At 46.3% G+C, this 12,472-nt stretch overlaps 1 protein-coding gene across 1 annotated transcript in view; it reads right to left on the reverse strand.

Annotated features, from left to right (window-relative positions):
* The window catches only part of LOC144175243 (cell adhesion molecule Dscam1-like), a 328,801-nt gene extending 321,634 nt beyond the window's left edge, over window positions 1-7,167 (reverse strand). The window contains exon 1 of the mRNA XM_077704344.1: window positions 6,445-7,167. Coding sequence (XP_077560470.1) covers window positions 6,445-6,520 — 76 coding nt within the window. The 5' untranslated portion in view covers window positions 6,521-7,167. The remainder of the gene's footprint in view (window positions 1-6,444) is intronic.
* Window positions 7,168-12,472: the final 5,305 nt, after the last annotated feature.

The raw sequence follows: 12,472 nt of genomic DNA on the forward strand, positions 1-12,472 counted from the left end.
AGCAAGAAATTACCGTGTTAAGCCAGACTCAGTACGCATATGTATCCTGTGATTTTACATTGACGCACTTCTTCAAACTCCGGCTCGTAGGTACAAAGAAGACTATTCGAGGGGCAATTCGTGAGGCTCTTCATGAGCGCCCCTGGAGTTGCATTGGAGACAATTGTAGGGGGAAAAAATTCTGCAGAAATTCAGAGAATTATCTACTAGTGCCGGATGCCGCTTATCTTGAGTGTGAGTTTTTTTACAGCCAAAGTTTTTGGTTTTTCTAAATCCTGTCCGACCAATTATCTCCATTCACGCTATTATAACGATTACATTTGGAACATTCACGAAATCTTCATTCTTGTGAAAATGCAGGGCGTTACGCGGTTCGCCGTAATTGTTTTATATTTTTCTTATTCTTTAGTTTTTCACAATTGCGCCTCACCAATCACCTCCATTTATACTATTATAACGATTAGAGGTGAAACTTCCGCGATATCTGCATTTTTGTGGAAATGCAGGGTGGTACACCGTCCTGGCTGTTGGGCCACTCGGCAAAGAAGGCTACGCATTAAAATATGTATTAACCTCCTCCTCTTATTTTTTGTAATATTATCAACATCATCAACAGCAATACAACATCATAATTATATCTCATTCTTTCTTTGTCTGCCTGAATGTTTTACCAATCGCCGTGGCTAGAGGACTAGATGGACTCTGGTCTGTTGAGGTTGAGGAGAAATGCGCACATTAGGAGTGATTTGGCAATGCTAGCACTGGCAAGCTCTCGTCACTTATCTGACGCAAGACCTCACTAACCTTGTGTCGCATGGTTCACTCAAGTAGGAGTTACACACTCGGCAAGAAAGTTCCTAATTATACCCGAGAACGATAGACGCAGAGAAAGACAGATTGAGAGAAAAAGCACAATTTCAGGCGGCGATTTCGCAAGGTTAGGCTTAACCTTAACGCTGAGGCCGCACGTAGCGTTCTCCTCGAAAAAGCAGTTTTTTTTATTCTGTCTAGGAAAACGAGAAAAATGACCTGGTTCCTACATTCGTACGTTCATTTATAGATCCACATTTGATGGGTAACGTCCTTCGAATTTTTACGTAACAGCCTTCTCGCCCGTAAAGGTTGAGGTACACTCGAATTTCTGGCGGCTTTTTCGTAGGATCTTCAGATCCTATGTATACTTAGAAACACGAAGTTTCGAAGAACGGTTGAAATGGGTATCGTTCTGATGGAATCCTTAAGAAGTGATTGCTATATGTCGAAATAAGCGCTTGCGACATATCCAAAAGTTAGGAGGGCTAGTAAAACTTGCGGTGAAGTCGCCGTGTATACTTAGCTTCAGTGCCGACATTTTTACGCGTATTCAGGAATTGGGGAAACGTACACCACTGCCAGCAACCTTAATATTAAGAATAAGAACAATAATACAAGAATGGCAAACTATCAGGCAAAGTGGGGAGGCAAAACATCTAATTAATCAATGAATAATTAATTAATTAATTAATTATTAACTTATTCAGTAGGGCTAACGCCTCGTGGAGGGGAAAGGCATCTTTACTTCCATTTTGAATTTTTAAACTGGTTGATGTGAAGTTAAATGAAAACTAGCTACATAACGGAAAGTCCGTTTTTCATCCCGAAAGAAACCCACTGGTGCCTAAAAGAAAACCATCGTGCGTCAATACACTGTAATGTGGGAGTTAAAATAAAAGCCTTCATAGTGCCTTTGTGGTTGTGCTTTCGCATATACGGCTTGTCGAGTGCAGGAACGGGATTTCAGTTCAACAATTTGAGATTACTTGACTATGGCAACGAAGGCCTCCTGCAACCGAAAAAGAAAGCAAAGAAGAGACCGCCTTTTTAAACTACCACGGCATTTATCTGGGTTGATTTGGAATAGCCGAATCTAGTGTCCTGCATAGCGGGTTTTTTGCGGTTTATGTGGACCATTTTCTAAACTTAGAAAATAAACGCCTCATCGTGAACATGTACTTTTATGACATGTAAGAGTAGGTACAACGTTAAGAGGAACGCGCGCACACAGAAACGCCGGCGAAGAGAGAAACGCTGTTCCCCGCAGTGCTGTAGAGATGGTTGTAGATGACATACCACCCCCCCCTCCCCCCTCTTTCCCCTTGGACAGTGCACTATTACTATGTAGACGCACGTAGGTTGCCTTTGTCAGTTGTCTAAGGTCATTTAGGCAGGCAGAACCAATTAATAGGTCTATATGAGGAATGTGTGCTTTTAAACTATGTTTAACAAGCGTATGCCTCAACAAGAGTTTTCTTTGACCTTTTTGTTCGGTGCTCGTAGTGACGGAGTGCAGCTTCTCAGTCTGAAGGCCAACTTCAAGCATTTTGAACTACTTATGCCATTACGCGCCGATTTTTTTTTTTTTTGTATAAAATGTCTAAAATGCTGTTTAAACTGTTCTATTTTGCTTGGAAGGAGGGCAAGTATTGCGAACCGCACAGCGTTCTGTGCAAGTCCCCGCAACCAGGAAAACACGAACAGATAAGAATAAAATGACATTGTACCCTACGGTTTTGTCATTAAAATAACGTAGTAGTATCGCGATAATTCGACTCTGCGCCATTCAAAGCGGTATCCGATTTCCTAATTCTACATGTCTCACATATTCGAGAGACCCTGTAATTCAAGAAATTTTGCAACGCGTATTGTACAACAGGCGGACGAAGAAATGTAACAAAGACACACTAAGAAAATTTTAATGCGCATCCAACAAGGAGCTCTAGTCGTCTGTACGATGCCGCACATGCCCACGTTGTATTTGATTGCCACTTAAAAAAATCATGCACTCCTCCGCCTAATGAAGGCGAGGGTTGAACGCAAAGCTTTCTCGTGATGGATTCTTTGATTGGCTAATCCCACAGTGCGAGTAGGTTCTCCTCTGGAGGTACGCATCAGTTTTCTATACGCGGCAACAGTGACTCTCGTGTGCGCACTCCGTAGGCCTAATGTTTGGGTTGGGGTGTACGGCGCGAATCGGTACCTGCTGCTTGGCGTTCAGTTGGCAACTTCGTTGTTGTTGTTATTGGATCTACAGCGTTCGCACGTACCCACGTGGGGAATTGGGCAAAAAACGGGGTTGCTTTTTGGGGCTGACAAGCCCACCTCATAGTACAATAAAGGAATCTCGGAAGAGTAGAAGCTTGAGCCGGTTGGTACGTAACTTTGAGAGTAGGGTGCAGCGCAATGAATGGGACGAAACGAAGACGAGACAAACACAAGCGCTTACTAATAACCAAATGATTTACTGCTTTGGGGCACCAGTTTTATGCATGCTGGCCGACCACCGAAACAACACGGAAGACTAACTACTACTAACAAAGCAAGTTAGGAACCCCGGATGTGGGCAGAACTAGCACTGCTTGAATCTCTTATGTACATAAGGTTTCACACAGCATTAAGAAAGTAATTGGAAGAGCCGGCGTTCGCGATGTTTTAAGAGCGCCGAACAATCCTTCACGCCTGTGCAGAAAAGTTCATTACAATCACAGTCCAGCCAAGACCCGAGAAAAGAATCATGCTAGGCCTTGTGTTGAGTGCAAATCTCAAGTGGTGTACAACATCCAACTGTTTTGCAAAAAGTGCTACATGGGCCAGACGGTCCTTTGCATTAACGACCGTTCGCGTGAACGCGCCATTGCGCTCAATAAGTCTGTTGGCGATCACCTCGCTGCGTAGCGCAAAAACTGCGGCGGCACGCCGTTTGAAAAGTGCAGTATATTGGGCCGTTATCTGGAGCAGGAAACAGTCGAAATTTATGAGGTTTTTTTTGCATTGTTCAGCACGGTAAAGATTGTATTTGTACACAGAGTGTCTTGCTCATCGAGAAAGAGATTCGCTATTTCAAAACCTGGCACGTGTGTCCTGTCCCCATTACTGTGCTTTTTTTAGGAATGAATTTGGTGCGGTTTTACCCTGTTCCTTCTCCCCTACCGCTCCTTCTTTCTTCCTGTCGTGTTGGTGGTCGAACAGCATGTATAGAACTGGCGCCCTGATGCAATAAATCATTTGGTTGTTTGTAAGCGCTTGTGTTTGTCTCGTCTTCGCTTCGTCCCGTTCATTGCGCTGCCCCTTACTCTCAAAGCACTTCAAAGTCAGCCTGCAGAATTGAATTGGGGAAACGGGTTTAGAGTTATACTATAGAATTGCAAAAGAATTCGAGATTGATGTCATTTTTAGGAGAATATGCGAAAAGCAAATTTTTGAATGAGTTAACAGGACAAGCGTCCGGTTTCTGAAATATAGGCGCGAATGGCCGGGGGTGCCGGTTTGCGGTGTTAAATCCCAACATGTGTCGTAAGCCTAATGTCCTAAACCTCAAAATGGACCTAAATAATTGTGGTGAACAGCCTTCTCGTGACGGATTCTTTGGTTGCCTTCCGAGTTTTTCAGACCTCTTCGACCATATCGAAATGGAGCAATCGGATGGACACCGGCTTCATAACGCAAGGGACCCAGACTCGATTCCGGCCGCGGATAGTTTTTTTTTTTTTTTTTTCACTTCACCAAGGATCCTTCATCATCATCGCCAGAAAAAGTTGGCATTGATGCTGGCCGTATTTGCGTACAACGACATCAGGGAGGACACCAAAGCTTCGCTTTCAAACGCTTGTGCACGTCGGGGGATCTGCAAATGTTAAGGAAGGTTGAAAAGCGCATTAACTTTTCCCTAAACAATTCGCTAATTTTAATCATTTGTATTGAACAGTAGGTGAAATGTGCAGCTGTGATGACCAGAGGATTGGCAAGCCTGTTGCAAATGGATGTTCTTTATTTTAGTACCAAACAAAAATAAGGCCAAGGGCTCTTCAAGTCTCTTTATCATGTACAACGTACTCCCAATATTACTGATGCGCAGTCGGTAACCCAGCTGCTGCTTGCATCGATTCTGAAAACGTGTTGTTTGGACGCCAAAATACGTGATATAAATGTGTATAGCTGTTTATGTGTATTTGTAGGTTTAACGAATCGCAGGGCCTGTCAAGTTATTGAACAGAAAAATACCTGAGGATGCCTAAGCGCTTCTGCTGACTTATGAATGCGAAAGCATTATTGCCCGACTGAATGCGGCAAGTCATTACGCGCCACGCAAAGGCTGCTGGTTGGCTGGTTGGTGACTGCTGCGCCTTTGGATGAGAGGAGCTGAAGCGGCGTAGTGCGAAGCTCGGTGCGAGGATAGCCGCAGCCTAACAGCTGCCGCTTCATCCGTCTGGTTCTCCGCTTTTCTACATGGCTTTTCGCATTCCCAGGCGTTGCCTACCAGCGGGAGCTCTTTTCTTTCCGTAATATTTCCCTGACACGCAGTGCGCTGTTTTTATTTTTTTTGGTGATAGTAGCGACACTTTTATTAGAAGCGAAGGCTCCAGGCCCATTCGGCAAGAAAGGACGATGGGGTGGGAGTGACGTTTTTTGGGGGGTTGGTTTGAAGACCAAAAAGCGGGATGTGTGTCCCAGAGGAAGTAGGTGGGCCAGATGGGTGGCTGGTTTAGCGTGCTTTACAGCTGAAGCCCGTGCTATAGAACGCGTCGCACTCTGTGGGAATTCAATGATAATGTAACAACTAAACAGACTGTTTTGTTGCTACAGACAAAGACGTCGGCCGCTCTTGCGCTAAAGTGGCCATTTACTGCTTTTGCATTAAGCGGCTATTAGCGCAGAATGCATTAACATTCGCACATGTGCAGCTTTCCCGCTCATGACAGTCATTTCAACAGTGATTACTTTGCAATTTTTTAGCGAAATGAAAAGTTCTTTTGCAGAGCTAATATTTGGGGTGAATACTTGCTTTGTGCACAGTTTCAAGTGGCGCACGTTGCGCGACTGGGTTCCTGAGCCATGGGAACTATCCCATAGAAATGCATGGGGAGTTAGATTTGACAGCGAATTACACAACAAAACATTCAGAAACCTGAAATGTTCTTTGAGCGTTTTAATCTTCACGTTGACTTCTAGCTTTATGCCAAATATCATTTTCCTAAAGTGGTTTTTCTAGGTTCCCGAGAGGTTGTAATTTTGAGCGAAAAAGCTGGGTATGTTAACACCGAACGCAGGCTGTTGAGCTTAATGTGGGCAGCCGCAACAAAGAGATCTTGTTTACGGAGTGACGCAGTAAATTTATAATCAGCGAGCATGTTTGCGATGCTCTGATGTTTTAATTTTCTTGTCAGAGCTTTGACGTGGAGGCAGAAAAGTTAAACTTTGACTGGGTTCTGAACAAAATATCCGGCTTATATTTAAATAAGACGCTTTGCACACGTGCCAGCGGGGTTTTTTTTTTTTTTGCGCGGTAAGTTAGTAATTGTCATGTCGATGTAACACTTACCTGAACAGAAGGCCCACCTACTACGTCATGTGGAGTATATTTCCAAGAGAAATGTTCTGTCAGAGAAAATATTGAATTACACAACTCACCATTAAATAGCACGATGACGCAGAAGATCATTGCTGGTTTTCTACAGTCGAGAGCACAGAGCAGTGGTGGTCCCATACCAGCTGTTACCCAGCGGCTTTTCTTTTCGATAGACTACTCGTCAGCACGCATGAAGATAATCTTCCTCCTTCCGCCGAAAGTCAGCTTAGTCCAGTAGTCAGCACAGTCTGGCGGGCTCGGCGCCGTTAATCCATCACACAAGCGCCAGAAGCCGCATAGTTTATTTGAAGTTCAGCCACTAAGTTGTCGAGACACATCACATTCTTGAGTTACAACCACGCGCACGTTTCCTGCTTGAATGCTGACGTTCGAGCCGGGCCCGTCTGCGTGGAAGGCACCCTACCGACGGGGCCGCAAAAGAGAACTAGCGCGATTAAGAGGAGAGGGAGAGGGAGAGATTCTTCAGAAGCACGCCATGCTGAACCACGCCGAAGTGGCGTCTCTCAAGACGAACGCACGGTAACACGCGGTATCTCGCTCCTCTAGAGTTGAAACACCGCGAGCCGCAGCAGACGACCCCTGAGCGTCGTCTGCTTCTGCGATGGAGCGGGCCTCTCAGCTCTCATTTTGGCGAGGAGGGAGCGTCACGTGGTCGCTCCGAGCCTCACGAGAATGCGCCCTGGTGGCGAAAATGGGCTCCCAACCCCCGGTCCGATTCTCGATGGCAGGCCCACGAAACGGAGCGGCTGCCTCTCCGATGAGAGTTGTTTTCTCCGGTTCAGCAAACCGCGCGATGAAGGAAGCCGCATGGTTACGTTTCTGGGGATCTGCGTGACGCTGAAACAACTTAGTGCATTCGTGTCTCCAAATTAACTTAACGTGCGAAAATTTACCATTGCGCTAAAACTAGTTTTTTTCGCACCTTTTTCTTAGCACCCCATATCTTCTCATACGAGGCGACGTGCCTACATTTTCCCAATGTTGGCTTTATTTTAACAGCCGAGTGGTTAAAGCTTCAGCTTAGTCCATTGGCGTTCGCTGAAAAAAATAAATACCAAGGAAAAACTCTCCCGGCGCGAGGCCCGAGGCACGACCTTCAAGCGGCTTTAGCAGCAACAACAAAAAAAAGCCGAGCGCTCGTGAGCGTGAGCGTCGTGAGGAGCGCCCGGCGTCGTCAAGGCTTGTGCTTGGGCTTGCGCCACGTGAGGAGCTCCCGCCTTCGTCGTCATCGTCGTGTAGCGACCGGCGTGACGTGGGTTCTCCGCGCCAAAGATGATAACGATGGATCTGTCAAGCCATCCGTTCACAATCCACACGTTGGTAAAGAGAGAGAATAAGCTTTATATAATTTGCTGTTCCTTCATGAGATCTGCGGGTGGTGCTGGCAGCTTCCGCCGGTCGTGCCTGTAATACGTAGTTATGTACCTGTAGGTAAGCAACGGTTAGTTCTTCGCCTCTACTGCGGACGTGGCCCGGTACGTCAGTGCTCGGGCCTGCTGGTAGGCAAACTGGTTACCTTCCACCACAGAATGGGCCGGTACCGACACTGGTTCTACAGGTTCTTTCAAAGATTCTCTCTCTTTGGGCACTCAGAGGGCCAACCCGGACACCCAGCCATATCTGGATGCTTCTGTAGGCTTGCTGCGAATACCTGACCACTTTGGTCTTGCCCGCCAGGGTAAGGGCCAGAGCAATCGCCAGCTCCTCTGCCTCTTTAAAGTTCTTAACTTAGCGGATGCACACGTCAGCAGCTCTAGCTTGGTCTTCACCGTTGCTATTGACCGGTTCGCACCTTCATTCATGGAGGCGTCGGTGAAGATATATCCCCCTCCTCCGCGTAGATAACAGGGTAGGCGCCTAGTCTCAAATACGTATCCAGGGTTGCACATGGGCTTGAGGCCGCGTGAGAGGCTCGTAAAAAGATCAGACAAAAATACCGAGTGCACGTGCCAGTCAGAGCCTGAACAAACAGCATCGCTGACAAAACGTCTGTTGTCTGCTCCTGACGTCACTGCCTCGGCGTTGCTAGGGGCAACCACATGCGCTCATAATCCTAAAACTCTGATGGCCGCGGCGCCGTAGGCAGAACTCTCTCCGGTTCTGTGCCGGGCCCTTGGGAGATGGGGCGACCAAAGAAGATCCGGGCGACCAAATAAAAGGTGGCTTATTAGGAAGCGCGCCGCACTGCCATGCGAGAATGCAATCGCCCAGAAGAATAAAAAGAAGTAGTGCAGGTATTCAACGACGAGGGAGTGCTCGACGAAGACTTTGCGGCTACGGACGATGAAGTGTACGAAGACTGAAGTGGGCACTGTACAAACAAAGCACTTATATACTTCGCGTTTTATTTGGTCTTCGACTGACGAGCTTCATATGTATACACAGGGATTCTCAGTTACTTAAATACCGCTCCTCGAGTTTAGCTTAGTGAGACGAACACAGCTATGCTGTGGCATCAGGCTCGGGCCGTTGTGCAAGCTGGATTTGATTTTTTATTGCTTTTAACAATAGCAAATGGCAAGGCTTTTTGGAAGGGCCCTTCTAGCACGTTATAACTGCTCCGTCAAAACTTTACCCTTCCGCGAAAGGCCACAGCAAAAAACATAAAATGACATTTTAACGCTTCAAAGTTACACCTGAATACTGTGCAGCGCTGTCATGGTAAGCTGTGCATTGATGTGCACTAAGGGCAGGTCTTTATTAAAATCAACGGTCTTCAGCTACCTAAACAAGAAAATTCGGTCTATTTGCATGTCTTGGTGCCTGGCTGTCGCTAGTTTGTCGGTAGGTTGTTGTGGTTAAGGGAGGAGTGTAGAAGGTGGCCAGGAGAGTAGGGAAGCGGATGGAGAAAGTGAGGGGAATAGAGGAGGACGAACAGAGAGAAAATGATTGGAGAATGAATACAGCGGAAGGGAGACGAGGAGCGACCGGAAAAGAATGGTGAAGTGTAGGGGAAGGAGTGAGGGAAATAGTATCGAGCAGCGAAAAGAAGGGGCGAACGCGGGGGAAGCGAAGGGCAGCGAAGGGACATCAGGGGCGGAAGGTTAACTGGGGGAAGATTGGCGGAAGCGGAAAGTTATGAGCGAAAGAGAGGATAGGAAAAGGGGAGGAGCCAGAGGGAACATAAATACGAGGAAGGAGAGAAGGAAAGGGAGTAGGAGAAGAGGGATGAGGGGAGCCAAATTGGCGTGGAAGAGGTGAGGAAGGGAGAGGAACATGGGAAAGTTAGGATTCAGTGATGCTGCTAAACGGAGGACAAGAGAGGGCAGGTGTGTGCGAATGTGAGAAGACAGGGGAAAAGAAAAAAAAACTTCAACTGTGGGAGGGGTAGAGAGAAGCGCGTGAGAAACGCCATCATATTACGACGTCATGTGCAGCAAAGCAAGCATATACACGGCCAAGTTTGCGCTACCAAACACCCGCGCCACGACCATGCGCTGTCGAAGGAAACAAATCCGCGACATGCAGTGCAACTGCTGCAAAAAAATGTACAAAATACTCACGAGGCAAAATAAAAATGTCAGCGTATCAAGGTAGAAATCGTTCCGGGGCCTTACAAAGAAGATGGTGTTCCTTTACAACGACACGAACAGGTACGTTTTGTTAAAGTGTGGTCAAAAACGTTTAGGCTTAGACAGGAGTAACCAGTTACTTGTTTATTCTGCGTTACAGTGTAAATCGATGCCACTAAAGGCTACGGAACATGGTTTCCAGCAGAATGTCACCAACATGACTTGTGGTTAGGAAAAAATACAAGCCGCCAACTTCAGCTGACGGTATGGAAACAATTTCCCAAGTGTTTGCCTAGCAATTGGCTTTGCGATTTTGTTAAAAAGTGTTAGTCTCTTAAAGAACCAACCTTTTCCCCTCCGGAGGGCCGTGCTCATACCTCCTTAACCGGTCGCGCTAGCGTCGCCCCAAGGCATCGACAGGCAAAGCCGTAGAGTACGCTTTTCAGGCTGCGCAGAAAAGGACACGCTGTTTTCTCTTTTCTCGGCTTCCTCCGGCTTTACCTTGAAGTTACACGTCAGCGTTCTGAACAACTCTAACGCAAGGAGGCAGGAGTGAAAAGTAGATTTGTGACAACAATACAAAAAAAAAGTATTTTGCCCGCTCCACATAGATCGTCTAAAGAGAGCGAATGGCTTCCCGGGAACAGGCGCCCGGTAGGGCCACGAGGAGAGGAGGCCGCCGAACATGAACAACAAGGTGAAAGGGTAAGAAACGGAAGTTTAAAGAGAAAAAAGAAAGTATTGCGGCACGAACGTGCAAGTTTGTGCCCGAGGGCGCTGAAGCCGGTCCCGTTGAGAATGTAGAAGAGGGAGAGGGTGTCGCGAGAGGGAAATGTGGGGATGTTCGCGTTGTTGTGCGCGTAGCGAGGTTGACTCTCCGTCCTCCGCTATCAGCAAGGCGCTGCAGGGAAACGATGAGTGCGATGAAAAAAAAAAAAAAAACAAATGCGCAAAATTGAAACGAAGCGATAAAACAGTGCGAGTGGCGGAACGAGTCTCGCTTGAAAAGAACAAAAGCTGCGGAGGCAATTTTGCTATGTCGGAACCAGAATTTCGCTTAGCGACATTCAGCGACAAAGAGTGCGAAGGCCGCTATCAGGTTCTGTCGCCCGCGAGGAAACGTTAAAAAAGAGGGGGGAGAAACAAGAGGGGGAGGAAAGAAGCAACGAGTACGAAGATGCGGGGGAAAAAAAAGGGCAGGTTCAAAATGAAGTGGCCGCGTTTTCTGAAAGAGTAGCACGTTCGAGACTTTCCCAAGAAAAAGACACTGCGAGAGAGTGCTGCGTTCCAGCTAGGTTCAGCACGGTCGTTTAATTCTCTCACCGAAAATGAAAGCCGTAGCCAGTAGGGGAGTAACTCTGCCGCGGCCGTGTTTGTAGCTTCGACGAACAGACACTTTTATGATCGAGCGTAAATCAATGTTAAACTTTGGAAAGCTCGAATCGTGCAAAAAGAATTACGTCAGAGGAGTAAAGCGGAAACGGGAAAAAAATCACAGATTAGAAAGGAAACTAAGCGAAGCATGTTTTAGCTCCCATCTTATTGCGACTAGTCGCGATATCTTGACAGGACCGTAGAAAAAAAACCGTGTACTTTGTTTTTTTAGTGTGATAGATGTTACGAAGTAAAAGACTTAACTCTTATAGACGACTTATTCGACTGAAGAGGGTAGAAAAAAAAACGCCAAGCAAAAACTTTATCTCGCAAAAAAGATGACCATGTTCATATGATTCAGCAGCGTACAAACGCGTGAAGTAATGAGATCGTGTTGCGTAAGCAGACGGTGGGTTAAACAATTTTCTTTCGTTTGTGACTGCAGAAACGTGTCCGAGGTGCCGTTTCCCCCAAAAAGTACGCATTATGTCAAGTGTTGCCATTTCCCCGGCTTTCTCTCTGTATTGAGTCGTTCTGGTACGGAAGTTGTGCCTAGCAGCCAGAGAGTTTTTTCAGCGAATTATGAAGCCTCCAGCAGCGCATATGATTGCTTCCGTGATATGAAGTGAAAATTTTATAGGTGTTATCGGCTGTGCGCAAAAAAATGCACATTTTTTAGAAGTGTTGTTCTAGCAGGCACATGTTATCCTGTGCAGTTGTTCCGCTGGTGAAAAGTGTTGTTATGATGGGGACAGTCTCTGTAATGCTGTTGTTCAAAACTTTGAAAGGATTTTTTGCCGCCTGTACGGCTTAAGTGGTGCTTACGGTAGAACTTTTTTTAATGCCGGAACCTTCGAACGCAGATTGATAGGCACCCGTGCGTTGACAAAATTCATGACATGCACCACTGAAACTTTATAGGTAGTTGTTTAGTTGTGGCACATTATTCATATTATACGAACTGACGCGTGCTCTAAACGCTAAAGTACTTTCGTCATGTAGGGATCAAGTGCGACACAACTTCATATTCCTAAATGACATTTTAGTCACCAGTGAGCGGAATTTCTCATTCGCAATATGTATGTAATGCGTTCATTCTGAATATTTTAAGTACACTTCCGGAGGATATCGCTTTCTCTGCCAAACTCTGCGCACCATTTATTTCAATCTTCGCTTTCGCTAC

This window comes from Haemaphysalis longicornis, unplaced genomic scaffold (assembly GCF_048455015.1).
Source record: "Haemaphysalis longicornis isolate Haplotype H1 unplaced genomic scaffold, Haemaphysalis longicornis Haplotype H1 scaffold_3, whole genome shotgun sequence".
NCBI classification, from domain to species: domain Eukaryota; kingdom Metazoa; phylum Arthropoda; class Arachnida; order Ixodida; family Ixodidae; genus Haemaphysalis; species Haemaphysalis longicornis.